The sequence below is a fragment of the Halichoerus grypus genome, chromosome 3 (genome assembly GCF_964656455.1).
Source record: "Halichoerus grypus chromosome 3, mHalGry1.hap1.1, whole genome shotgun sequence".
NCBI classification, from domain to species: Eukaryota; Metazoa; Chordata; class Mammalia; order Carnivora; family Phocidae; genus Halichoerus; species Halichoerus grypus.
In genome coordinates this window covers 104,156,626-104,183,494 of record NC_135714.1, presented here as the reverse complement: position 1 = coordinate 104,183,494, position 26,869 = coordinate 104,156,626, and the positions used below count along the sequence as shown (strand labels likewise).

General features: G+C 35.4%; 1 protein-coding gene across 7 annotated transcripts in view; it reads right to left on the bottom strand.

The window, feature by feature from the left end:
- BLTP1 (bridge-like lipid transfer protein family member 1) overlaps nt 1-26,869 on the bottom strand; it is a 208,044-nt gene that overhangs the window by 49,800 nt on the left and 131,375 nt on the right. For all 7 annotated transcript variants that reach the window (XM_078069196.1, XM_036069404.2, XM_078069201.1 and 4 more), the window contains 6 exons: nt 21,847-22,091; nt 18,916-19,021; nt 12,810-12,907; nt 11,924-12,109; nt 3,545-3,713; nt 1,815-2,026 (listed from right to left, as the gene is read on the bottom strand). In XM_078069196.1, the coding sequence (XP_077925322.1) occupies nt 1,815-2,026; nt 3,545-3,713; nt 11,924-12,109; nt 12,810-12,907; nt 18,916-19,021; nt 21,847-22,091 (1,016 nt within the window). The remainder of the gene's footprint in view (nt 1-1,814; nt 2,027-3,544; nt 3,714-11,923; nt 12,110-12,809; nt 12,908-18,915; nt 19,022-21,846; nt 22,092-26,869) is intronic.

Sequence of the window (26,869 nt, the reverse complement as noted above, 5' to 3'; positions counted from 1 at the left end):
TTTATTATTGTTCAATTAGCCAACATATAGTACATCATTAGTTTTTGATAATGACTCATTAGTTGCGTATAACACCCAGTGCTCATCACAACACGTGCCCTCCTTAATACCCATCATCTGGTTACGCCATCCCTCCACCCTCCTCCCTTCTATAACCCTCAGTTTGTTTCCCAGAGTCCAGAGTCTCTCACGGTTTGTCTCCCTCTCTGATTTCTTCCCATTCAGTTTTCCCTCCCTTGCCCTGTGGTCCCCCGCACTATTCCTTATGTTCGACATATGAGTGATACCATATAATTGTCTTCATCCTTTTTTTTATTTTAAACTTGCAAAAGGTAGGGGTGCCTGCATGGCTGAGTCGGTTAAGCGTCTGACTCTTGATTCCGGGGCAGGTCATGATCTCAGGGTCGTGGGACTGAGCCCCACGTGGGGCTCTGAGCTCAGTGGGGAGTCTGCTTGAGATTCTCTTCCTCTCCCTCTGCCCCTCCCCCACTCACATGCATGTGCTCTCTCTCAAATAAATAAATAAATCTTAAAAAACTCACAAAAGGTTAATTTCTCGTTTTGGGGGGCTTTTTGTTTTGTTTTGTTTTGTTTTTAGAGAGAGAGAGAGAGAGCACGAGCAGGTGAGGGGGAGAGGGAGAGAATCTTAAGCAGGCTCCATTTGGCATTGAGCCCCAGCAGGGCTCCACATGAGTCTCCATGTGGGGTTTGATCTCACTACCCTGATCATGACCTGAGCTGAAATCAACAGTCCGATACTTAACTGAGCCACCGAGGTGCCCCTAATCATCTAGTTTTCTACCTCAAGCTTCTGTTTTAGCCGCCTCTGGTGTATATGGCTTTCCTGTGCTCTGTCCATAATGCCATTAAAAAATCACCATTTTTCAACTCCTGAGGCATAAATTACTACATGTTGCCAATCATCGACCCAGAGTTTTTCTTCACAATGTCTTGCTAAACAAATACTAAAAGTTAAATTCATGCAACAACTGGTTACAGGTTAAGGTAAATTTTAACAGTGAAACAGACCTCTGTATTTGATATAATTGTAACCTCTTAGGCCTGATAGGGGTTTTTGCCCTTTTTTGTCTCATATGCATGTCCATAAATTATGAAAATTCTTGCTTCATCTGGTATACATAACTTGGAAGTTTCATTACCATTAAATATTGCAGCTTAAAGGCATTTTGAAATCCCCTAACCCATTTTAGATGAGATTACTGAACATTATTAAACAGTATTCTTAAATGTTCTTTTGCTTCTACTTTATTAACAAGTGTATGCCAAAGACCTATTTGCTAAAAAACAAAACAATAAAAATATTCTGGGGGCGCCTGGGTGGCTCAGTCAGTTGGGCGGCTGCCTTCGGCTCAGGTCATGATTCTGGGGTCCTGGGATCGAGCCCCACGTCCGGCTCCCTGCTCAGCAGAGAGCCTGCTTCTCCCTCTCCCTCTGCCAGCCACTCTGCCTACTTGTGTTCTCTCTCTCTCTGTCAAATAAATAAATAAAATCTTTAAAAAAAAAAAATTCTGAAAACTAAGCTGCTTATTTTCAAGGTAAAAATTAAGATTTATCAGATGGGTATCAATCTCATCACAATTCTGTGGCAGAGTGCTTCAGAGCAAAGTCTCATGAGATTCATATTTAATACACTGTGGATGAATAATGGCTGAAGGAACCCAATCTTACTTGCTATTTACTAAACTCAAGTTATAAACTGTTAATATGAAAAAAATTATTATACTCCATATACAAAGAAATGGTTAGTAGAATGTTGTGCTCTTAATCTTGGACTATGATTTGATTTTTTGTACCTGTGCAGTATTTGTGATGGGCAGACATATTCCCAGATCATTCACAGTGAGCTGGAGGAAGAGAGTCCCAAAGGCCTGGGCTGATGTTTGCTGGATACCCGGTAGCATATCTACCACTTCCTTTGTAGCCATATGAATATCTTTATGTAAAGCCATTCGTTGTTCATTCCAGTTGTCATAGGCAGCCTTATAATTCAGCCAAAATAGCACAGCTTTTTATAATTAAGGCGGGGTGGAAAGAAAATTAAAATCAAAGCTGTAAAGCTAGAAGGCAAGTAAAACTCAGTAGCTTCAAAATCTAGCTGATTAATAAAAATTACTCCCATGAGAAAATTATAGCATTAGAATTAGAAAGGATCTAAGAGGATACAGTCAATTTGACAAATGAAAGCAGGCAACTGCATAATGGCAGAAAGAAGAAAATATTCCAGGTCCATTTGTTCATTTAACAAATTATTTGTGAAATGCCTATTAGATGCTATGCACTAGGATGCAATAAAAATGAAATGAAAACAGAACATGGTCCCTGACCTTGTAGAGCTTACTGTTACTACTGTTAAAAATTCTTGAAGGAGAGGTACATAACAGTAGGAGTATATATCAAAAAGATAGGACCTACAAAGAGAGGCCAAGACATCTGAGTCTGTAACAAGAATGGAACCTTATGGAAAACCCTCATTTAATGCAGTGTACAGAAGGAGGAGCCTAAAGAGGAGATAAAATGAAGGGGCTAGGGAAGCAGAAGGAAAAGTGTCATGGACACAAAGAGTAAAAAGTATTTTAAGGAGTTGTTGAAAGCTGATGAAAGGTTAGTTAGATGTGAAATGAAAAAAGTGCACAGAATTTAGCAAAATAAAACATTATCCATAACACTGCCAAAAGAATAGTTTTCTAACAGACTTATTACCAGCCAATGCGTACCACTAATTTAAATCTTAAATGACTTCAAAAATGGTTCTTCATTACTTCTACAATTCCAACATATATGCCCAATATACATTAATTAGACCCTATCTATCTGTTCAGTCTTATTTCCTATTATTTATGAAAGCTGCTACATGTTTTAGACCTCTGTGTTAATATATATTCATTCATATTCCCTCTCATTTGGTAAATATTTATTTAGTTCTTACTATAAGCTAGGCACTATTCTAGACCCTCAGATACAAAGGTAAATAAGACTAGCTTCATTTCCTTGTCTCCCTGGTGAACTCCTAACTCCAAGTCAAATCTGAAGAATTAGTTTCTCCTCTAAGAAGCACAGGCAAAGTTAGAAGGCTCCCTCAGATACAAGAACAGGTATCTCTAACTCCTCTCTTTAGTATACTTTGCTTTCTCCCACTGGACTGAGAGGTCCTTGAGGGCAGGGAATCCTGTTTTCTATATTTGTATTCCACTTCCAGACAGTAAATGTTTACAGAATAAATGAATAAAGACAGTGCCAAAACAAATGGGTGCATTAGTTTCTGAAACCAAAAAACTTAGTATTACAATTAAAATTCTGAATCAGACATCCTATATATCCATGTAGAAAGCAAATGACTTTAAAAAGCAGTAACTTTAAAAACTGAAAGGAATAAGCAAAACACTTTTTTTGGATGCCCATATTTCAGATTTAGGAGACATTTAGCTGTCAAGCATTTACACTAGTAAACTACAGATGATTTTTATCCAACATTGCTAAAATATTTCTAAATCCAACAAGATAGTGTTAATGGACTTTATCTTACCTCTATCAAAGGCCACAGGCTGTGCATAAACAATGGGTCTATTCAAGGTAATAAGCACAGCTTCCCTATCTGAAGAACCACTGATTTCTTCTCGGAGGGCATTTCTTAATCCGATTCTGGTTTTAAAATAGGCAACTTGATGAAAATCAGAACCAGCTTCTTCATAAACCTAAAATAAAATTAAACGCTCAATAAAACCAAGTAATGGAAAATGTTGTGATAAAAAACCTAAAAGTTTTAACACCATTAATGGTATTATTCACCAAAAGAACTATCATATATTTCTCAATTTTATTTATCAATGATATATTCCTTATATTCTGTACCATAAACACCTGAAATTAATACATAACATGAATGGGTAAATAAGACGTAAATATGAAGTCCTACATAAAGTTGTAGAAAAGCTAGGATGAGGTCCATTTTTTTTTATTATGTTAATCACCATACATTACATCATTAGTTTTTGATGTAGTGTTCCATGATTCATTGTTTGTGTATAACACCCAGTGCTCCATGCAGTACGTTCCCTCTTTAATACCCATCACCAGGCTAGCCCATCCCCCCCAACCCCCTCCCCTCTAGAATCCTCAGTTTGTTTCTCAGAGTCCATAGTCTCTCATGGTTCGTCTCCCCCTCCGATTCCCCCCCCTTCATTCTTCCCTTCCTACTATCTTCTTTTTTTTTTTAAACATATAATGTATTATTTGTTTCAGAGGTACAGGGCTGTGATTCAACAGTCTTACACAATTCACAACGCTCACCATAGCACATACCCTCCCCAATGTCTATCACTCAGCCACCCCATCCCTCCCACCCCCCACCACTCCAGCAACCCTCAGTTTGTTTCCTGGCATTAAGAAATCCTCATATCAGTGAAATCATGATACATGTCTTTCTCTGATTGACGTATTTTGCTTAGCATAATACCCTCCAGTTCCATCCACGTCATTGCAAATGGCAAGATTTCATTCCTTTTGATGGCTGCATGATATTCCATTGTGTGTGTGTGTGTGTGTGTATTTATATATATATATATATATATATATATATATATATATATATATATATATCACATCTTCTTTATCCATTCATCTGTTGATGGACATCTTGGCTCTTTCCATAGTTTGGCTATTGTGGACATCGCTGCTATAAACGTCAGGGTGCATGTACCCCTTCGGATCACTACATTTGTATCTTTGGGGTAAATACCCAGTAGTGCAATTGCTGGGTCATAGGGCAGCTCTATTTTCAACTTTTTGAGGAACCTCCATACTGTTTTCCAGAGTGGCTGCACCAGCTTGCATTCCCACCAACAGTGTAGGAGGGTTCCCCTTTTTTCCGCATCCCCGCCAACATCTGTCGTTTCCTGACTTGTTCATTTTAGCCATTCTGACTGGTGTGAGGTGGTATCTCATTGAGGTTTTGATTTGGATTTCCCTGATGCCGAGCGACGTTGAGCACTTTTTCATGTGTCTGTTGGCCATTTGGATGTCTTCTTTGGAAAAATGTCTGTTCATGTCTTCTGCCCATTTCTTGATTGGATCATTTGTTCTTTGGGTGTTGAGTTTGATAAGTTCTTTATAGATTTTGGATACTAGCCCTTTACTGATATGTCATTTGCAAATATCTTCTCCCATTCTGTCGGTTGTCTTTTGGTTTTGTTGACTGTTTCTTTTGCTGTGCAAAAGCTTTTTATCTTGATGAAGTCCCAATAGTTCATTTTTGCCCTTGCTTCCTTGCCTTTGGCGATGTTTCTAGGAAGAAGTTGCTGCAGCTGAGGTTGAAGAGGTTGCTGCCTGTGTTCTCCTCAAGGATTTTGATGGACTCCTGTCTCACATTTAGGTCTTTCAACCATTTTGAGTCTATTTTTGTGTGTGGTATAAGGAAATGGTCCAGTTTCATTCTTCTGCATGTGGCTGTCCAATTTTCCCAACACCATTTGTTGAAGAGACTGTCTTTTTTCCACTGGACATTCTTTCCTGCTTTGTCGAAGATTAGTTGACCACAGAGTTGAGGGTCCATTTCTGGGCTCTCTATTCTGTTCCATTGATCTATGTGTCTCTTTTTGTGCCAGTACCATACTGTCTTGATGATGACAGCTTTGTAATAGAGCTTGAAGTCTGGAATTGTGATGCCACCAGCTTTGCTTTTCTTTTTCAACATTGCTCTGGCTATTTGGGGTCTTTTCTGGTTCCATAGAAATTTTAGGATTATTTGTTCCATTTCTTTGAAAAAAGTGGATGGTATTTTGATAGGGATTGCAGTGAATGTGTAGATTGCTCTAGGTAGCATTGACATCTTCACAATATTTGTACTTCCAAACCATGAACATGGAACGTTTTTCCATTTCTTTGTGTCTTCCTCAATTTCTTTCATGAGTATTTTATAGTTTTCTGAGTACAGATTCTTTGCCTCTTTGGTTAGATTTATTCCTAGGTATCTTATGGTTTTGGGTGCAATTGTAAATGGGAATGACTCCTTCATTTCTCTTCCTTCTGTCTTGTTCTTGGTGTATAGAAATGCCACTGGTTTCTGTGCATTGATTTTATATCCTGCCACTTTACTGAATTCCTGTATGATTTCTAGCAGTTTTGGGGTGGAGTCTTTTGGGTTTTCCACATAAAGTATATCATCTACAAAGAGTGAGAGTTTGACTTCTTCTTTGCCGATTCAGATGCCTTTGATTTCTTTTTGTTATCTGACTGCTGTGGCTAGGACTTCTAATACTATGCTGAATAACAGTGGTGATAGCGGACATCCTTGCCGTGTTCCCGACCTTAGGGGGAAAGCTCTCAGTTTTTCCTCATTGAGAATGATACTTGCTGTGGGTTTTTCATAGATGGCTTTTATGATACTGAGGTATGTACCCTCTATCCCTATACCCTTAAGAGTTTTGAACAAGAAACGATGCTGTACTTTGTCAAATGCTTTTTCTGCACCTATTGAGAGGATCATATGGTTCTTGTTCTTTCTTTTATTAATGTATTGTATCACATTGATTGATTTGTGGATGTTGAACCCATCTTGCAGCCCAGGAATAAATCCCACTTGGTCGGGGTGAATAATCCTTTTAATGTACTGTTGGATCCTACTGGCTAGTATTTTGGTGAGAATTTTTGCATCCATGTTCATCAAGGATATTGGTCTGTAATTCTCCTTTTTGATAGGGTCTTTGGTTTTGGGATCAAGGTGATGATGGCCTCATAAAACGAGTTTGGAAGTTTTCCTTCAATTTCTATTTTTTGGAACAGTTTCAGAAGAATAGGTATTAATTCTTCTTGAAATGTTTGGCAGAATTCCCCTGGGAAGCCATCTGGCCCTGGGCTTTTGTTTATTAGGAGATTTTTGATGACCGCTTCAATTTCCTTAGTGGTTACAGGTCTGTTCAGGTTTTCTATTTCTTCCTGGTTCAGTTTTGATAGTTGATACATCTCTAGGAATGCATCCATTTCTTCCAAATTATCTAATTTGCTGGCATAGAGTTGCTCATAATATGTTCTTATAATTGTTTGTATTTCTTTGGTGTTGGTTGTGATCTCTCCTCTTTCATTCATGATTTTGTTGATTTGGGTCATTTCCCTTTCTTTTTGATAAGTCTGGCCAGGGTTTATCAATCATGTTAATTCTTTCAAAGAACCAGCTCCTAGTTTCGTTGATCTGTTCTACTGTTCTTTTGGTTTCTATTTCATTGATTTCTGCTCTGATCTTTATTATTTCTCTTCTCCTGCTGGGTTTAGGCTTTATTTGCTGTTCTTTCTCCAGCTCCTTTAGGTGTAGGGTTAGGTTGTGTATTTGAGACTTTCTTGTTTCTTGAGAAAGGCTTGTATTGCTATATACTTTCCTCTTAGGACTGCCTTTGCTGCATCCCAAAGATTTTGAACAGTTGTGCTTTCATTTTCATTTGTTTCCATGAATTTTTTTAATATTTCTTTAATTTCCTGGTTGACCCATTCATTCTTTAGTAGGATGCTCTTTAGCCTCCATGTATTTGAGTTCTTTCCAACTTTCCTCTTGTGACTGAGTTCTAGTTTCAAAGCATTGCGGTCTGAAAACATGCAGGGAATGATCCCAATCTTTTGGTACTGGTTGAGACCTGATTTGTGACCAAGGATGTGATCTATTCTGGAGAATGTTCCATGGACACTAGAGAAGAACGTGTATTCTGTTGCTTTGGGATGGAATGTTCTGAATATATCTGTGAAGTCCATTTGGTCCAGTGTGTCATTTAAAGTCTTTATTTCCTTGTTGATCTTTTGCTTAGATGATCTGTCCATTTCAGTGAGGGGTGTGTTAAAGTCCCCCACTATTATTGTATTGTTGTCGATGTGTTTCTTTGCTTTTGTTATTAATTGGCTTATATAATTGGCTGCTACCATGTTAGGGGCATAGATATTTACAATTGTTAGATCTTCTTGTTGGATAGACCCTTTAAGTAGGATATAGTGTCCTTCCTCATCTCTTATTATAGTCTTTGGTTTAAAATCTAATTTGTCTGATATAAGGATTGCCACCCCAGCTTTCTTTTGGTGTCCATTCGCAAGGGAAATGGTTTTCCACCCCCTCACTTTGAATCTGGGGGTGTCTTTGGGTCTAAAATGAGTCTCTTGCAGACAGCATATCGATGGGTCTTGTTTTTTTTTACCCAATCTGATACTCTGTGTCTTTTGATTGGGGCATTTAGCCCATTTACATTCAGGGTAACTATTGAAAGATATGAATTTAGTGCCATTGTATTGCCTGTAAGGTGACTGTTACTGTATATTGTCTGTCCCTTTCTGGTCTATGTTACTTTAAGGCTCTCTCTTTGCTTAGAGGACCCCTTTCAATATTTCTTGTAGGGCTGGTTTCGTGTTTGCAAATTCCTTTAGTTTTTGTTTGTCCTGGAAGCTTTTTATCTCTCCTTCTATTTTCAATGACAGCCTAGCTGGATATAGTATTCTTGGATGCATATTTTTCTCATTTAGTGCTCTGAATATATCATGCCAGTCCTTTCTGGCCTGCCAGGTCTCTGTGGATAGGTCTGTTGCCAATCTAATGTTTCTACCATTGTAGGTTACAGATCTCTTGTCCCGAGCTGCTTTCAGGACTTTCTCTTTGTCTCTGAGACTCATCAGTTTTACTATTAGATGTCAGGGTGTTGACCTATTTTTATTGATTTTGAGGGGGGTTCTCTGTGCCTCCTGGATTTTGATGCCTGTTTCCTTCCCCAAATTAGGAAGTTCTATGCTATAATTTGCTCCACTATACCTTCTGCCCCTCTCTCTCTTTCTTCTTCTTCTGGGATCCCAATTATTCTAATATTGTTTCGTCTTATGGTATCACTTATCTCTCGAATTCTGCCCTCGTGATCCAGTAGTTGTTTATCTCTCTTTTTCTCAGCTTCTTTATTTTCCATCATTTGGTCTTCTATATCACTAATTCTCTCTTCTGCCTCATTTATCCTAGCAGTTAGAACCTCCACTTTTGATTGCACCTCATTAATAGTCTTTTTGATTTCGACTTGTTTAGATTTTAGTTCTTTTATTTCTCCAGAAAGGGTTTCTCTAATATCTTCCATGCTTTTTTCAAGCCCAGCTAGTATCTTTAAAATCATCATTCTGAACTCTAGGTCTGACATCGAACCAGCGTCCGTATTGAGTAGGTCCTTGGCAGTCGGTACTGCCTCTTGTTCTTTTTTTTGAGGTGATTTTTTCCGTCTTCTCATTTTGACCAGAGGACAATAGATGAATGAGAGAACAAAATGCTAAGAGGGTAACAACGACCCCAGAAAAATATACACTAAACAAATCAGAAGAGACCTGAAACTGGGGAAAAAGAAAGGGAAAGAAAGAAAAAAGAAAAAGAAAAAGAAAAAGAAAAAGATTAAAAAAAAGAAAAAAGAATATGATCCAATTTGATCAGGCTGGTGCATAGATCAGTGCCACACACTAGATTTTGGGTGTATTTTGGTCTGTTAGAAGAAAGTGCCTCCCAAAATTTTAAAGAAAGAAAAACTTATATATGTACAAAAATAAGGGTAAATACGATAAAGGGATGGAATATGACTGTACAGATGAAAATTATAGAAGATTTTATAAAAGGAATTGATAAGAAGTTGGTTGAAAAAAGAAAGAAGAGGAATTAAAAAAAAAAAAAAGGAAGAGAATGTGATCAGGCAGGATACTAGAACAAAGCCATACACTACAGATTTAGGGTATATTTTGGTCTGTTAGAAGAAACTGTATACCAAAATTTTAAAGAGAGAACAACTTATATATATATATATATATATATATATATATATATATACACACACCAAAAATAACGTTAACTACTATGAAAGGATAGAATATGACTCTAATAATGAAAAATAAAAAAGATTTTTTAAAAAAGGGATTGATAAGATGTTGGTTGAAAAAGGGAAAAAGAAAAATTCAAAAAAAAAATTAAAAAAATTAACTTTGAAAGACTAAAGAATCAGGGGGAAAAAAGCCATGAATTGTATGTGCTGTATTCCCCTAGTGCTGGCGTTCTGCCGTTCTCACTGATCAGTAAACTTGGTCTTGGCTGGCTGTTCTTGCTGATCTTCTGGGGGAGGGGCCTACTGCCGTGGTTCTCAAATGTTTTTGCAGGGGTGCGGAATTGCCCTGCCCTTGCCAGGAGCCAGGCTAAGTAATGTGCTCGGGTTTGCTCTCGGAGCTTTTGTTCCCTGCAAGCTTTCTGTACGCTTTGGAGGACGAGAGTGAGAATGGTGGCCTCCCAATCTCCACCCCAGAAGAGTCGAGAGCTCGGGGGCCCACTCCTCAGTGTGCCCCCAGAGAAAAGCAGTCAATCACTCCCATCTCCCCGGTCTCCGGTGGCACTCCGTGCTCACCCGGCCTGTCACCGAGCATTTCTATCTCTGGCACACGACCCCATGTGGAGTCTCCAAACCCAGAAGATCCCTGCCGTGCGCTCCGACACCGCTCCTCCCGGGGGAGGAAGGGGAGTCTCCCCGGGTCTGCCACTTGTTGGGTCCCTGCTGGAAGAGCAGTGGTCCGACTGTGTCACGGATCACGGTTAATGGCAACCCCGAGTTGTGAGCCCACTCCTCGGCTCCGTCTCTGCAGCCCACTTCCCCGCTCCAATACCTGGGAGCTCTGCCACACTCAGGCACCCCCGGTCTTTCTGTGACCCTGAGGGTCCTGAAACCACACTGTCCCAGCGAGGGTTCCACCCCCCGCTTAGCCACTGGAGCTACGTCCCTCAGCGGAGCAGACTTCTAAAAGTTCCGATTTTGTGCTCTGCTGCTCTATCACTCGCCAGTAGCACTGACGGAGGCCCCCTCCCCCACCATCTATCTTCCCAAAGATCGCTTGGATTCAGTTCTCCGCGTGTCCTACCTTCCAGAAAGTGGTTGCTTTTCTGTTCAGAGAGTTGCTGCTATTCTTTTCTTTGATCTCCTGTTGAGTTCATAGGTGTTCAGAATGGTTTGATCCCTATCTAGCTGAATTCCTGGGACCAGACGAAATTTAGGTCTCCTAATCCTCTGCCATCTTGCTTCTCCCCCCCAGACTGAGGTCCATATTTTTAATGTCAACATATTAACTGTTTCAAGATAATTAGATCCTTTTTCCTCTCAACATGTGTTTCCACTTGGAAAAAATTACTGTTTTTCTAAAGATGGCAAAAAATTTTTCTTCATTTATTCCATGTAATCTTTAATATAGCCATTCAATTTTGAAAGTATGACTGGTATTCTTTTAATCAGTTCTTCAAATGAAGGAAAAAGGTTAAAATCTACATAATAATTTCTAGCAGAATAAAAACAATAACAAAAAATGCTCCAATGAGGTGTGAAAATTATATTTTTATAAAATAGAATCTGATTTATTGCTCTATGTGTGTATATAGGTGTAAAACTTTCTATACATATATATACATATATGTATAGACATATATACACATGCACACATATATGTGTAACATATATGCACATACATGTGTAAAACCTGGCATATGTAAAATTTCTATGTTTAACATTACGGTATGCAAAACTTGTCAATGTTAAACAGGGCAGCTAAGAAACTTAGTGACATTTTAAGAACTGACCAAAGTTAGTTCAAAATGCTGAAATAAAAAAATAATTCTTAACAAAATCAAGAGGAATTGAAGATGCTGAATTAAGCTTCATGTGACTGCATTTGCACTAAACTGTAGCAATATACCACCCAAAAACAATGAAATGACAAACTAAAATTGTAAAGGCCTTCTTAAATGAGGTTTCACTCCAATTTACAATTAGAAATTTTAGGAATGTTAAATACTTTTTTAAAGTATAGTAATATTTAAAGTAGTTCAAATTGATATACAAAATTTAAAAGCCAAAATTCTAATATCAGCATATTCTGTACTCACTTGATGTTTGACAATTTGTCCTAATGCCAGATTTAAATCCACTTGGCATTTACCAAACAGTTTCAGATAGCTGCTACTCCCTGGTGAAGCTTTAGTTTGAAGTCGATTCGAAAGTTCCAGCTCTATCAATCCAGTTTCAAATCTGACAGCTCTCATTGATGGAGTAGTAGCTGTTACTTGAATACCCTAGCAGATTATATGTTAGGAGGAAAAAAAGAATCTTAAATCAACAATAGGCACTCACTCAAATGAAATCTTTCAATATGATAAAATAGCCACATTTTATAACACATATGGGCTATCTAATAAGCTGATAAAACTGGCAACATTCTTTAATTTCTCATATTAGTAGGGAATTTTTTAGCATTTAAATTTCATTTTAACATTTTGTATTTAACATCTGAATTGTTCATGAGTTAAATACATTAATTATAGTTAACTATTTGGTAATAGTATTTTTAACACTGATATCTTAAGTACTGGAAACATTAAGGTTTCTATTAAGGTATTATTGTTAATTGGACAAATGTACAAAGTATTTCTTACAGAGTAACTTATAACTGTAATAATTAGAAAAAAATAAAAATATTTACCAGCAACGGTATAATAAATAGCTATTCAGGAAGATAAAGTTGATCTATATGTTCTGGCATGGAAAGGTATTCAAGGCTTCTAAAATGTAATAAATATATGCATATATAAAAATACAAAGAGAAATAGTCCTAAAGGGCATTCAATTGCTAATGCTTTTTCTCTTGAGTGGATGCGGTCATATGTCATTTTTATTTTCTACTTGCACATTTATGTATCATATGAATTTCCTATAACTAGAATACATTAAATACTTAGAAAAATACTTTGAAAAGTGTAATTACTTATATGTTACCTTAAACTGCAAGTTCAGGGAATAGAGCAGAATTTTAGGCTTATCTCCATCTGCTGTTCCATCATGTTCATTCCAAAGAGGAATAGGCTGCTCCCCACCTAAACAGATTAAGTAATTGAGGGTCTGGGGCAATCACTTTAAGAGGAAAATAATAATTATTTTGTGCATTTAAAAAAAGATAAAACAGTTATTTTTTTTCTAATCATTAACTCAATCCTTAATAGGGAACTGTAGCCATGTTACATTTCACTGACACAGATATATATATATATATATATGTTAGGGATAATACTGCATATATAGATAGGTATTTATTAAGAACATTTTATAAGGACTAAAAACATTATGTATATAATTAAACAAATGTAATTATATATCTCAGAAAATGTATTTGAGGGGAAAAAAGTAAATTGGACTAATTTCTTCAATCAAAAATGTGAACTTTGTTGTTTACATTTAGATGTGCTGCAAACAAAAAAGAATAAAAGAATAAATAAAGGTGGTGAAATTTTAAAAATAAGGTAATGCATGCTCATAATAAAGAGTGTTACAGCAAAGGTTTGTCCTACAAATTAAAAAAAAAAAAAAATGAGGCAGGGAACCCTGGGGTAGAGTTCCTATCATTTGTTGCCTCGGCAATGTGGCATCCATGAAATAATTCTAATATTTTTTTTTTTTTTTTTAAAGATTTTATTTATTTGACAGAGAAAGAGAGTGAGAGAGGGAACACAAGCAGGGGGAGTGGAAGAGGGTGAAGCAGGCTTCCTGTTGAGCAGGGAGCCTGATGCGGGGCTCGATCCCAGGACCCTGGGATCATGACCTGAGCCAAAGGCAGATGCTTAACAACTGAGCCACCCAAGCACCCCAATAATTCTAATATTTAATGTTTACCTTCTATTTCCACTTTTCGTCCCCTTGACGAAAAGAAAATTGTTTATCTTTTAAATTTTCCATCTTAAAATGATTAATATTTTTGTATGTATGTTGAGTTTAGCATCATCCCAGGGAGCATATATACATGGGATAGGAAGTTTTCTCCTACTAGGCAACCAAATTAATGCAATCCATCACAATCCTTGTAAAAAATCACATGGTCTTATCAAGAGATGCAGAAAAAGGGGCACCTAGCTGGCTCAGTTGGAAGAGCATGCAACTCTTTTTTTTTTTTTTTTTTTAAAGATTTTATTTATTTATTTGACAGAGAGAGATACAGCAAGAGAGGGAACACAAGCAGGGGGAGTGGGAGAGGGAGAAGCAGGCTCCCCACAGAGCAGGGAGCCTGATGTGGGACTCGATCCCAGGACCCTGGGATCATGACCTGAGCCGAAAGCAGACTCTTAACCCACTGAGCCACGCAGGCGCCCGAAGAGCATGCAACTCTTGATCTTGGGGCATGAGTTCAAGACCCATGTTGGGTGTAGAGATTACTTAAATAAAAAATAAACTTAAAAAAAAAGATGCAGAAAAAGCATTTCACAAAAATCCAACACCCATTCATAATAAAAACTCTCAGTAAAAAGGAATAGAGGAAAATTTCCTCAATTTGATAATATCTACAAAAATCTATAGTTAAAATCATATGCTCAATGGTGAAAAGCCTGAAACTTTCCTACTTAGATAAAGTACAAGGCAAGGATGACTCCTCTTACCATTCCTGTTCAACATCATATGGAAAGTCCTAGCTAATGCAATAATACAAGAAAAGGAAATAAAAGGTATAGAGATTGGGAAGAAGAAAATAAAATTGTCTTTGTTCACAAATGACAAGATTATATATGTGGAAAATCTGAAAGAACTGACAAAAAAAACTGCTGGAACCAATAAGGGATTATTGCAAGTTGCAGGATACAAGGTTAATAATATATAAAGGTCAATCACTTTCCTATATACCAGCAATGAAGAGTAGAATTTGAAATTAAATACACAATGCCATTTACATTAGCACCACAAAAAATTAAATTAATTAAGTTAATCAGGGATAAATTAACAATATATGTATAAGATCTATATGAGGAAAACTACAAAATTCTGAGGAATGGTATCAAAAAAGAACTAAATAAATGGAGAGGTATTTCACGTTCATAGACAGAAAAACTCAATGTTGTCAAGATGTCAATTCTTCCCAATTTCAGTTTTAAATTCAATGTAATCCCAATCAAAATCCTAGCAAGTTATTTTGTGGATATCAACAAACTGATTCTAAAGTGTGTATGGAGAGACAAAAGACCCAGAATAGCCAACACAGTATTGAAGGAGAACAAAGCTAGAGCACTGACACTATCTGACTTCAAGACTACAAGCTACAGTAATCAAGGCAGTGTGGGACTGGTGAAAGAATCGACAAATAATACATCAGTGGAACAAAATGGAAAGCCTAAAAATAGACCCATACAGTGAACTGATCTTTGACAAAGAAGCAAAGGCAATGCAATGAAGGAAAGACAGTCTTTTCAATAGATGGTGCTAGGATAATTGGATATCCACATGCAAAGAAATGGATCTAGACATAGACCTTATACCCTTCACAAAAATTAACTCAAAATGGATCACAGACCTAAATGTAAAATGCAAAACTATAAAAGTCGTATAAAATAACATAAAAGAAAACCTAAATAACCTTCCATATGGTGATGACTTTTTAGATGCAACACCAAAGGCAAGATATATGAAAGAAAGAATTAATAAACTGTACTTCACTAAAATTAAGAACTTCTGCTCTACAAAAGACGATGTCAAGAGAATGAGAAGACAAGCCAAAACTGGGAGAAAATATTTCCAAAAGATACATTTGATAAAGGACTGTTGTCTAAAATATGCAAAGAGCTCTTAAAACTCAACAAGAAAACAAACAACGTGATTAAAAAATGGGCCAAAGACCTTAACAGACACCTCACCAAAGAAGATACATCGATGGCAAATAAGCACAAGAAAAGATCCTTTACAGAGTATCATCGTATCATCAGGATATGAAAATTAAAAAATACTAAGATACCACTACAAACCCATTAGAATAGCCAAAATTTGGGACACTGACAACACCAAATGCTGATGAGTATATGGAGCAGCAAGATCCCTCATTCATTCCTGGTGAGAATGCAAAACGGTATAGTTACTTTGGAAGACTTTTGGTAGTTTCCTATGAAATTAAACATATTCTTACCATATAATCCAGCAGTCATACTCCTTGGTTATGATCCAAAGGAGCTGAAAACTTATGTCCACACAAAAACTTGCATACAGATGTTTACAGTAGCTTTATTCATAATTGCCAAAACGTGGAAGCGACCAAGGGAGGGATAAATAGGTGGAGCACTGAGAAGTTTTAGGGCAGTGAAACTACTCTGTAGGATACTATACATGTCATTATTCATTTGTCTAAACCCACAGAGTGTACAACAACAAAAGTGAACCCTAATGGAAAAGATGAACTTTGGATGATAATGATGTGCCAATGCAGATTCATCAGTTGTAACTCTGGTGGGGGATGTTGACAATGGGCCAGGCTATACATGACTGGGGGCAGGAGATACCTGGGAAATCTCTGTAACTTTCGCTCAATTTGCTATGGACCAAAAATTGCTCTAATAAGTTTATTTTTAAAAAAACTGTTTTTTTTTGATCACTGCCTTGAATATCTTTTAACCAGTCACAGCAATTTTTTTTCTTAAAATTTAAAAGCAAGAGCTCTGCCTCTTACAAAATATACTGTACAATAATTTTAGCTTATAGAAATATCAGAGACACTATTAGTCACATCAACTCCACAGTTTTTTACCTCATGATGAATTAAATATATAACTGGACCAATTCTCAGAAGGTAACCTCCTTATATGTTTCTTTTTTTTTTTTCCTGTACCAAAACATTTTTTTAAATGAAAAGTTGTCAATTGTAGTAGTTAACAAGGATAAAATTGCAAGTGTCTTTATGTTCCAGCATATAAGCTTAGGTTGAGCATTCCACTGTTTCTAAGATGGCTGTCCATATTCAAAACTAAATCTCTTCTGTTTACTAGGTCAGTGCTTACCTACATCTTTCTAAAACCCAGGGAGTCCATGGACAATAAGATTAGAAGAACTGATTCCTCAAAAAAAGAATTTTACTAACAAACTTGATGACTGCTGTCCTAGAAAATGTCCTAGAGCTAGCTGTAATATTAAGGAAAAGCATGAGGAAAAGGTGTAAGAAACAAAGAAATAAGGACAATAACTATGAAGATTATGGGAGAGTAGGGAAGCAATACAGAGATTAGAATACTAAGAAACTTGGCTACAAGGGTTCAAAGTATTCCCTCTCAATAAAATATTACACTCTCCAGTTTTGTAAAATCTCTGCTCCATGAGGTCCTGGGGCCAGCTAGATGATAAATGACTTACTTTCAGCCATTTTCCTAGAGTTCACTCTATAGTCAGGAAGGAATGGTTCAGGGATCAAACCTAGCCACTAAATGACTTTAGTATCAGAATCTTATCTCTGAATTCTTCACAGTGATTAGTAAATCTTCATGGTTAGAATATTAATTTCTAGTCTTCTTTTCCAGTTCATTCTTCATAGACCTAGGGATATACTTGTAACTCCTCATTGACTGTAATCTGAAGGTTAAGAAAAGCCTTTCTCTTTCATCAAAACCACCTTAAGGGCAACTTATAGTGCCAGTCTGATATTAGAACTCTATAATGCTAGCTTTTTAACCATGAAAGATACAAAATTAGTTACTTTAAGAGTCTATATATTTTTTCATTATACATATTCAGCAATAACAGACTTGAAAATATTCTATAGAACTAATAAAAATTTACCAGCTTAAAATATTCTGAACTTCTATATCTCAATGTTCTAACGTGATTTTAACCAGGTAAACGGGCCACATCAAAACTTCTGTATATTGCCCAAATACAGGCACCTTCAGTGGCAGAAAGGGCTTTGCTATTTATTTTTTTTTCTTCCTTAATGGTTTGTATTCAACCACTTTCAGAAAAATTCCAAAGCTACCAATTGATCTGATTTTTCACAACTTAACTCGTGAAATTCTATAGCTCTACTGAGCTTCTTCAATGTAATCATTTAGTAGTTTCCTGACTTCAGATAAAATCAGAAGCAGCTCACGAGAATCAGGAAAATCTGTTGTTCACATGGGTACTATATAATTTAATTCCCTACTGCAATGAGATTTGTCCCCCTTTGGGGCCTTATCGAATACTTGTCCATAAGCTCTGCCTGCATCTCTCTACCTCTCCTTTCTTGCCAAATAGATTTCACTTATGAGGTTTGGGAATATGACTTCCTCTGCATAGCCTTTTCTGATTTCTTAAACTATATTAGCTTCTCCTCTGACACAGACCCAGCACACTGTTCTTGCCATTCACAGGATTCATTAAAATTATAACTGAATACTCAGATACTTACTCAATAAATCAGTTAAATGAATGAATTTATTCATCAACATGGAGGAATTTCCTCTTGATGGCAATTTATAGATGTGGCTTTCACTATTATTTTAACATGATTATATCCATACTGGAAATATTTAGCCTCGAGAATTCTTATGCAGAGTCAACTTATTTTCCATCCTAATACCTCTTGATACTTTATCTTGTGAATTAAAGGTCAGTTAAACATTTTTTAAATCAAACATATATTTCCTGTTTAAATGTAAAGCTGTGATTAAGACGCTCATTTGTAATCTACTCCTGATGCACAGCAAAAATATGACAAGGGTTGCTACAGATGATTTACCAGGCAACAAGCAGAGTCATCATATTAAAAAAAAAAATCTTATATTGATCTAAATCTTGTTCCCAAATGAGTAAGATTAGTTTGGTTAATAGACATACACTATTAGCTCTTTTTGTGGGGGTGGGGGAGAAAGCATAAAGGAGCTTTGTGAAGTTTATAAATCATCAATGTATATATTACACATGACAAAGTAATAAGCAAAAGAATCTGTAGGTGGAAAAGCCAGAAAAGGAAAAGAGTTTTTAGGGAATGACTCAACAACTATATCTAAATGATAGGGTCAATACTTATACCACAGATAAATGGAATATCATGTAGCCGATGAGAATAAAAATCATATATTCTATATTACAAGGTACTAGATTATCTTACCAGAAACTTTCTGTATTACTTCATTAACTTCCTTCATGAACACTTTCTGTACAAATACCAAGTGGTTTAGAAGATCAGTTGTGAGATTATGTTCGAAGGAACCAACCTGTCAAACAAAATCAGAATATTAGATTAACAATACTGACTGTATTTGTTGTAACTACATCTTTTGCTCACATAGGTCATCCCAAACTCTGAAGAAAAACAATGAATTATCTACATATTCTTCGAAAAAAGGTTAAAGAATATTCAGATTGCCCAACATTTACTGGTCTGACATTATTATGGGCCATTCCTTAATTTTTTTTAATAACAGTGGCCAATAAAGAGTCTTTTTCTATCTTTCAAAAGTGAATGAAATTTATACTTTATGTAACCTGCTAATTTCAAAACTGAAATTTTGTCTAGAATGGTATTTATTTTCAATGACTACTATCATATTGTTAGAAACATGGACAAGTATTAATACACATGAAAGTAAATTTATTTGCACATTCAAATATTTATTGACCATCTACTTTGTGTACCTTGTTAGATGCTAAGGATATAGCTATGAATAAAAACAAAATCATGGCTCTCAAGAGGCTTACTTCGCATGAAATAGCAAATCAGATATACTCAATCAGCTTTAATATATGCCCTATAATTAGTATAAAGCATAAGATTTCTGGGAAGAATTAATAGATTAAATAGAAAGCAGGTCCTAATTGAAGTTGAGTATTATAGTAAAGACAGATTGAAACACCCTTATGAGTAAGGCAAATGCTTCAAATTTACCACTTCGTTAGCATTCATATTTTGATCAAAAATAAAGCAAAACAGATTTAGTAGTCTTTACTTAAATGAGAAGTTACATAAAGTCTAAGTTGCACTAGCCGCTTTTTATTTTGTATAGTATAGTACAGAATGGGCTAAGATGATTTTCATGTGTATTTATTTCAAGCCATAGTAAAACAGGCAACTGTTTGAGGAATGCAACTTTAGATTCTTTCAAGAGTTTTTAATTAACTGCATTCTTAGCAAATCTGGGATTGTGTTCTTCCCCAATTACAAACTTTATACCTTTCTAATAGCTAGTATCAGTAAGGAATTATGCAACATACTACATCAGATTTGTTTTATTTTCTGTCAAATAAGGCATTAAGAATAGTATTGCTAAACTAGAGTTTGAAGCACTTCTTTTTCAGAATAGAAAGCACAAATGAAATATGCTTTATAATCTACCTTTTAAATAAGTATCGGACTTCTAGAATCTTGTACACTATTTTATTTGTACACTCATTTTTCACATAAAGAAATCACAACTTTTAGAGAGGTGCTAGGGTAAGCAGCATCTAAAGAAGGTAAACCTGTATGGTGACTAACATAACATAATAAAAAAAATAAATAAAAAAAAAAAAAGAAGGTAAACCAGACTTAAATTAAATATCTCCCATAGCTGTAATATTTCTAGCAAAGAACTCAAAGAGTATTCTCACACATGCTTCACATTCTAGAGAATAAAACTTATAAAAGAAATAGTTAGAAAACTGCTTTTTCAAAATAAGTCAATCAGAAAAAGACAAGTATCATATGATCTCACTGATATGAGGAATTTGAGAAACAAGACAGAGGATCATAGGGGAAGGGAGGAAAAAAATGAAACAAGATGAAACCAGAGAGGGAGACAAACCATAAGAGACTCTTAATCTCAGGAAACAAACTGAGGGTTGCTGGAGTGGTGGGGGGTGGGAGGGATGGGGGGTGCTGGGTGATGGACATTGGGGAGGATATATGCTATGGTGAGCACTGTGAATTGTGTAAGACTGATGAATCACAGATCTGTACCTCTGAAACAAATAATACATTATATGTTAAAAAAAAAAAAAAGAAGATAGTAGGAAGGGAAAAATGAAGGGGGGGAAATTGGAGGGAGAGACGAACCATGAAAGACTATGGACTCTGAGAAAAAAACTGAGGGTTTTAGAGGGGTGCAGGGGTAGAGGGATGGGTTAGCCCGGTGATGGGTATTAAGGAGGGGCAAGTATTGAATGGAGCACTGGGTGTTATATGCAATCAATGGATCATGGATCACTACCATCAAAAACTAATGATGTAATGTATGGTGACTAACATAATAAAATAAAATTTAAAAAAAAGAAAACTGCTTTTTGATAAAGTTGCAATTGTTTCTGAAAAACTGACAAAGCAAGCTGAGAGACAGCCCTGTGTATGAATCCTACATTGCTCATTTGATAGTGGAAAGATTTAGGGAAAGTTATTTAATTTCTCTCAGCTTCAATTTTCTACTATATTAAATTAGTATAATAACAGATGACCTGCTTACCACAAATCAAGTAAAAAATATGTATGGGAAGGTTTTTTAAACTTATGACAGTTGTACCAATATAAAGTGAAAAAATGATGGAATTAGGTATGCTGGTTTTCAACTTCCCTTAGTAAAGAAATTAGTCTGAATTTAACTGTATTTTATTTGTATGACCTGTAGATTGTTAATAATTATGAAAAAAAGATTGTTAATAATTATGTATTCCTGATGAATCATGTAACCTCCTGAAAGCGCAGTTTTTTCACTTACAAAATGAGAACAAATATATCTGCCTCTTAGGATTGATTTAAGTATTATACAAGTCAATGCATATAAATGCTATTAGTTTTTTTATAGTCAAATGAACCATAAAGTATTCAAGAGATGGATATGAAATCTAATATACGAAATACAAATTCAAACATGACTAATAAAAAAAGCATATTTACATGAAACTATAGAGAGACAGATATATACACACATGTGTACATACATACACCCCAAATTTGGTATAAAATTCTGTGAGGATAAATGATATAATGATTTGTCTTAAAAGTTTGGTACACCTAAAACTTAAAGACTTCTAAATGACAAAGCATAAGAAAATTAAAAAGTAGACTTACTTCTGCCACACAACGTAGATAATTTCCCTGTAAATAGTACCCTTGTTTAGAAGGTAGTTCATCAATACTCCACACCTGATCTGAATAACTATCATGTTCTTCCATTATATATTTCCCTGACATAGTAACAGGAGGAAGGTTGAGACTGGCAGAAGGAGGAATGGTTGACATATCTGTGGCAGAAACTTTCGAAGTAAAACGTAATCTGTGATTTGGCAGCTCAAATGTAAACCTGGTCTGTGCACCTGTAAGAAATAAGAAAAGTTATTGTTTGTTTGTTCAGGTGCTCATTCACTCCTTTGTTCAAAAAATTGGTTTCTAAAAAAATGCATACATATCCCAAATAAAATAAATCCTTATATATATATTTACGAGTACTATAAAGAATCAGTCAGTACTATTAAGCCAGCAAGTATTATTTATTAAGCCGACTAGGTGCCAGAGAAACACCTACAAATGTTCTTTATTTCATAGAAAGTAGAACAGAAAGAAACTGCCCTTATCACAGAAGAGTTATAACAAGAGAAATTAAGTGTAAAAAAAAATTCTAATCCATATTCACATTCATTCTGCTTTATTAACAGAGAAGTTAGCACCTAACAACTAGCCTCCTGATCCTGATTCAGTATGGAAGGAAATAGTGAAAACTGTCAAATCATTGTACTCATTGAAAACATTCATCAGGTATAAAATTATGCAAACACATGTATTTTTTACCTTAACAATAATTATTAACAGGACCATATACCAAATAGGGACATGGTATGAGTTTTAGTTTACTAAAACTACTGTTGGTTCTAAACACTTAAATCAACAATTTGGCATGCAGTTGTTCAAATAATTATAAATGTACAACCTATACCGTTATTCGAGCCATATTTCTCCAGCTGTTTATGAAGGCATTAAGGAGTAGAAGAAGCCCTGTTAAAATCAAGATCTATCATTGCCCATTGTATACATATGCGCTCCTTTCCAACCAACCAAGTCTTACACCGTTCTATATGTTACCAATTCTCTCCACTCAAACATCATTAAATAGCCTATTTTGCCTACATACATATTATAATTTAATAAATATTCCTAGTGTTCTCAATTGTGCCAGAAATAATTCTCTTTTTTCAAAATACTAGTAAAAGATCACTCCTGTATGTTACATTTGCTATTCACTAACTATACAATGATGTTTATAATTGGAATGAGTTAGGCATAAACAGAAAAAAGCTCTTTCACCAAACGTTGCATGCAACTATGAATGGCCAGATGGATCATGACTGCTCTGATCTTCTCTTACTAACTCCAACTAGGCAGATTCAGTGACCATCACTTGCAGGATGCAAAGGGTGGGGGGCTACCACAGAAATTAAAATTTCTACTACTATCACCAGCATTACCAAATAAAAACATCAAGATTGAAGTAATCCTAGGCCTCAGGTCATCCCTTATCACTAGTATAGCCATTCTTTTACTATTTTTGTCCCTCTCCTTCATTTCAAGAAGAACTAATTTGATATTTGATAGTACATTTACTTTGCTCCTAAATATTCATTTCTTCCTAGTTCCAACTGCCTATTTGGCTTTTGACTTACTGTCTCTGTTGAGTCTTACATTTCATGGATGCCCTGAATAAATGACCAAGATGAGTCTAATTTATTGTCAGGCCAATATCTGAAGGCCCTAATACTTCTGACTCTGTCAAATCTGGAAGCTCCCTTCATAGTGCTTCTCTTTCTAGTAACAGAAAGACCTAGATGTTCAGAAAAATCCCTCTCTATAAAGAAAAGTTAAAATGCTAGAAGTAGGAATAAAGACATACATGTAAATATATATAAATACATATGAGTACATATTTATATATGCCAATGTATGCACATTTTTAAATTGGTAATACAACTTATGTTAATGGTATAAAGGAGAAAAAACATTTTAATTTCAATAGATGTAGAAAAAAGCATCTGATACTATTCACCAATTTTTCTTCATAGAAACTCTTAGCACACTAAGAATAGAAATCAATTTTCTTAACCTGATAAAGGGAATCTAGCAAAACCTTACAGCAAACATCACATTCATTGATGAAATATTGATTCCCTTAAGAAATAAGAGTAAGACAAGGATGCCCACAATACCCTTTTCTGAACATTGTAGCAGAAGCACAATAAGAAAAAGAAATAAAAATTCTTAAAGACTGGAAAGGAAGAAACAAAAGTATCATTTACACATGGTACAAGTATCTACCTAGGAAACTCCAAAGAATCTTATTGGCAATAAAAAAAAAGTTTACTATGGTGCTGAGTATAAAATTAACATAAAAGAATCAAACGTATTTGTATATCTCACCACCAGTTTAGAAAATGCCATTTTACAAAATATCCCATTCATAGTAACTAAACAACAATAACAATAACATAAGGTACCTAGGAATCTATGCAAATAAATATATTTTGTAACAGAAGCACAAAAACCTTTGGTTGAAAAATTTTAAACTTTGCAGAAAAACACTGAAGAAGACCTAAAGAGACAAAGAAGAACATATTCAAGAATAGAAGGGTTAAATACTGCATCAATTCTCGGTATTAATCAATATTGTCCATTCTCTGCCTGGGTGGCTCAGTTGGTTAAGCGTCTGACTTTGTCTCAGGTCATGATCTTAGGGTCCTGGGATCAAGCCCCACATTGGGCTCCCTGCTCAGCGGGGAGCCTGTTTCTCCCTCTCCCTCTGCCTGCCACTCCCCCTGCTTGTGTTGTCTGTCAAGTAAATAAATAAAATCTTTTTTAAAAAAATAAAAACAAAAACACAAAAAAATATTGTCAATTTTCCCCAAGTAAATCTACGGATTTAATTAAATTCTTATAAGAATCGAAATAGGCTCCATTCAGTACGTGCCCTCTTGAACGGAGCATTGGGTGTCATACGCAAACAATGAATCACGGAACACTACATCAAAAACTAATGTAATGTATGGTGACTAACATAACATAAGAAAAAAATAACTAATAATAAAATAATATAAAGGTAAAAAAAAGAATCGAAATAGGCTTTTTCAGAGAACTTGAGAAACTGATTTCTAAAACGTATATGAAGGAGCAAGTAATTAAAAATAACCAAGATAAATCTTTAAAAAGGAAATGTCAGGTAGCAATATGAGACTGTAAATAGGTGGTGCAAACAGGTCACCAATAATGGTGCAAATAGGCCAATGAAGCATAATAAAGAACTCTGAAACAGACCCCACATATATCAGCACTTAAGAGATGACAATAATGGACTATGTATCAATTGAAAAAAAGGACAGATCAGTCAATAATTGATGCTGCAGTAACTGATTAGACAAATCCACACCAAATTAAAGAAAAAAATAATTCCATATAGATTAAGAACTTAAAAAGCAAAATTTAAAAACATTTAACAGAAAACATAAGAGAATAGCTTCATATCCTGGGAAGATAAAGATTTAAGATATAAAAATACACATCATACAAGAAAATACTGGTAAATTCAATTACTTTAAAACTAAGAATATTTGTTGGTCAAAAGACAACAAGTGAAATAAGCCTCTAATGAAATGACAATGTATGTTAAACTTATAATATTAAAAGTTTAACATATAAAACATATAAAGAATTCCTGTGAACAAAAAAAAATACAAATGATTCAATGGTAAAATGGGCAAAAAACAATAACTATCAAGAGGCACTTCATATAAGAAAACATATAAGGATATCTTAATAACAAAAAAAATCAGCTTAATTACAGAAATACAAATTAACACCCCAATGAGCTACCATTCCACATTTACCAGACAAAGCAAAAACTTAAAAGAATATACCAAATGTTGACAAGGATGTGGAATAATGGGAACTCTCATTTAATACTGGAAGGACAGTAAATACTGGTGAACACAAGTACTTTGGAAAACAGTTTTGTACTTTTTTTTTTTAAAGATTTTATTTATTTGAGAGAGAGAATGAGATAGAGAGCATGAAAGGGGGGAGAGTCAGAGGGAGAAGCACACTCCCTGCTGAGCAGGGAGCCCGATGAGGGACTCAATCCTGGGACTCCAGGATCATGACCTGAGCCGAAGGCAGTCGCTTAACCAACTGAGTCACCCAGGCACCCCAGTTTTGTACTTTCTAATAAAACTGAAGATGTATTTACCCTACAGTCTAGCTGTACCACTCCTAAGTAAATATCCTTGAGGAACTCGTGCACATGTACCAAGAGATGTGTGTGAGAACAACTGTAAAAGCAAAATATAAAATGAGCCAAAGGTCCATCAATAGTAGAGTAGATAAACTGTAATATAATCACATACTGGACTATTAGGTTTCAGTGAAAAATGAATGAACCACAGATACATGAATGAACAGATGAATCTCAAACAAAATGTACAGCAAAAAATCTTCCAATTAAAAAATACATTTTAGTGGAAGTCCATACAAATAAAGTTCAAAACATAAGCCATTTTGAGTATATACATATGTGGTAAAACTATAAAGAAAAGCAAAGGAATGGGTAACACAAAATTCATGTTAGTGGTTATTCCATGAGCAGTCATGAAGAAAATCTGGTAGTGATAATATTCATTGAAGGAGGCTTCACAGTACTAGTAATGTTTTCATTCTTAGTTTGTGTAATGGGTTGGTAAGGTTACAGTTATTATTCTTGAAACTGTGTGTATGTAATTTACACACTTTTGTAGATATGATAAGTTGCAGAATAAAAATACAGCAGCAAAAATTTTTTGGAGAGAGTATATAAGGATCACAATACCTTATAGAAGTAGCTATTTTGAAGAAGCCAAATAACCTCTGATTTGCGCTAAATTCACTCAATGAGAGAATAAACCAAGTTATTCAGACTAAAAAGAAACTAACAGATGTGGAAACTTATTGAACTTAAGCTTGATCAGAAATGGCCTCAATAGTTGAATAGCTCTGAAGAGTTCAAATAAAAGTGGGGTCCCTGCTGGTCATTCAAGGAAGGTGTAACTGGTATTTTTTTACCTGACTGAAGGACATCATT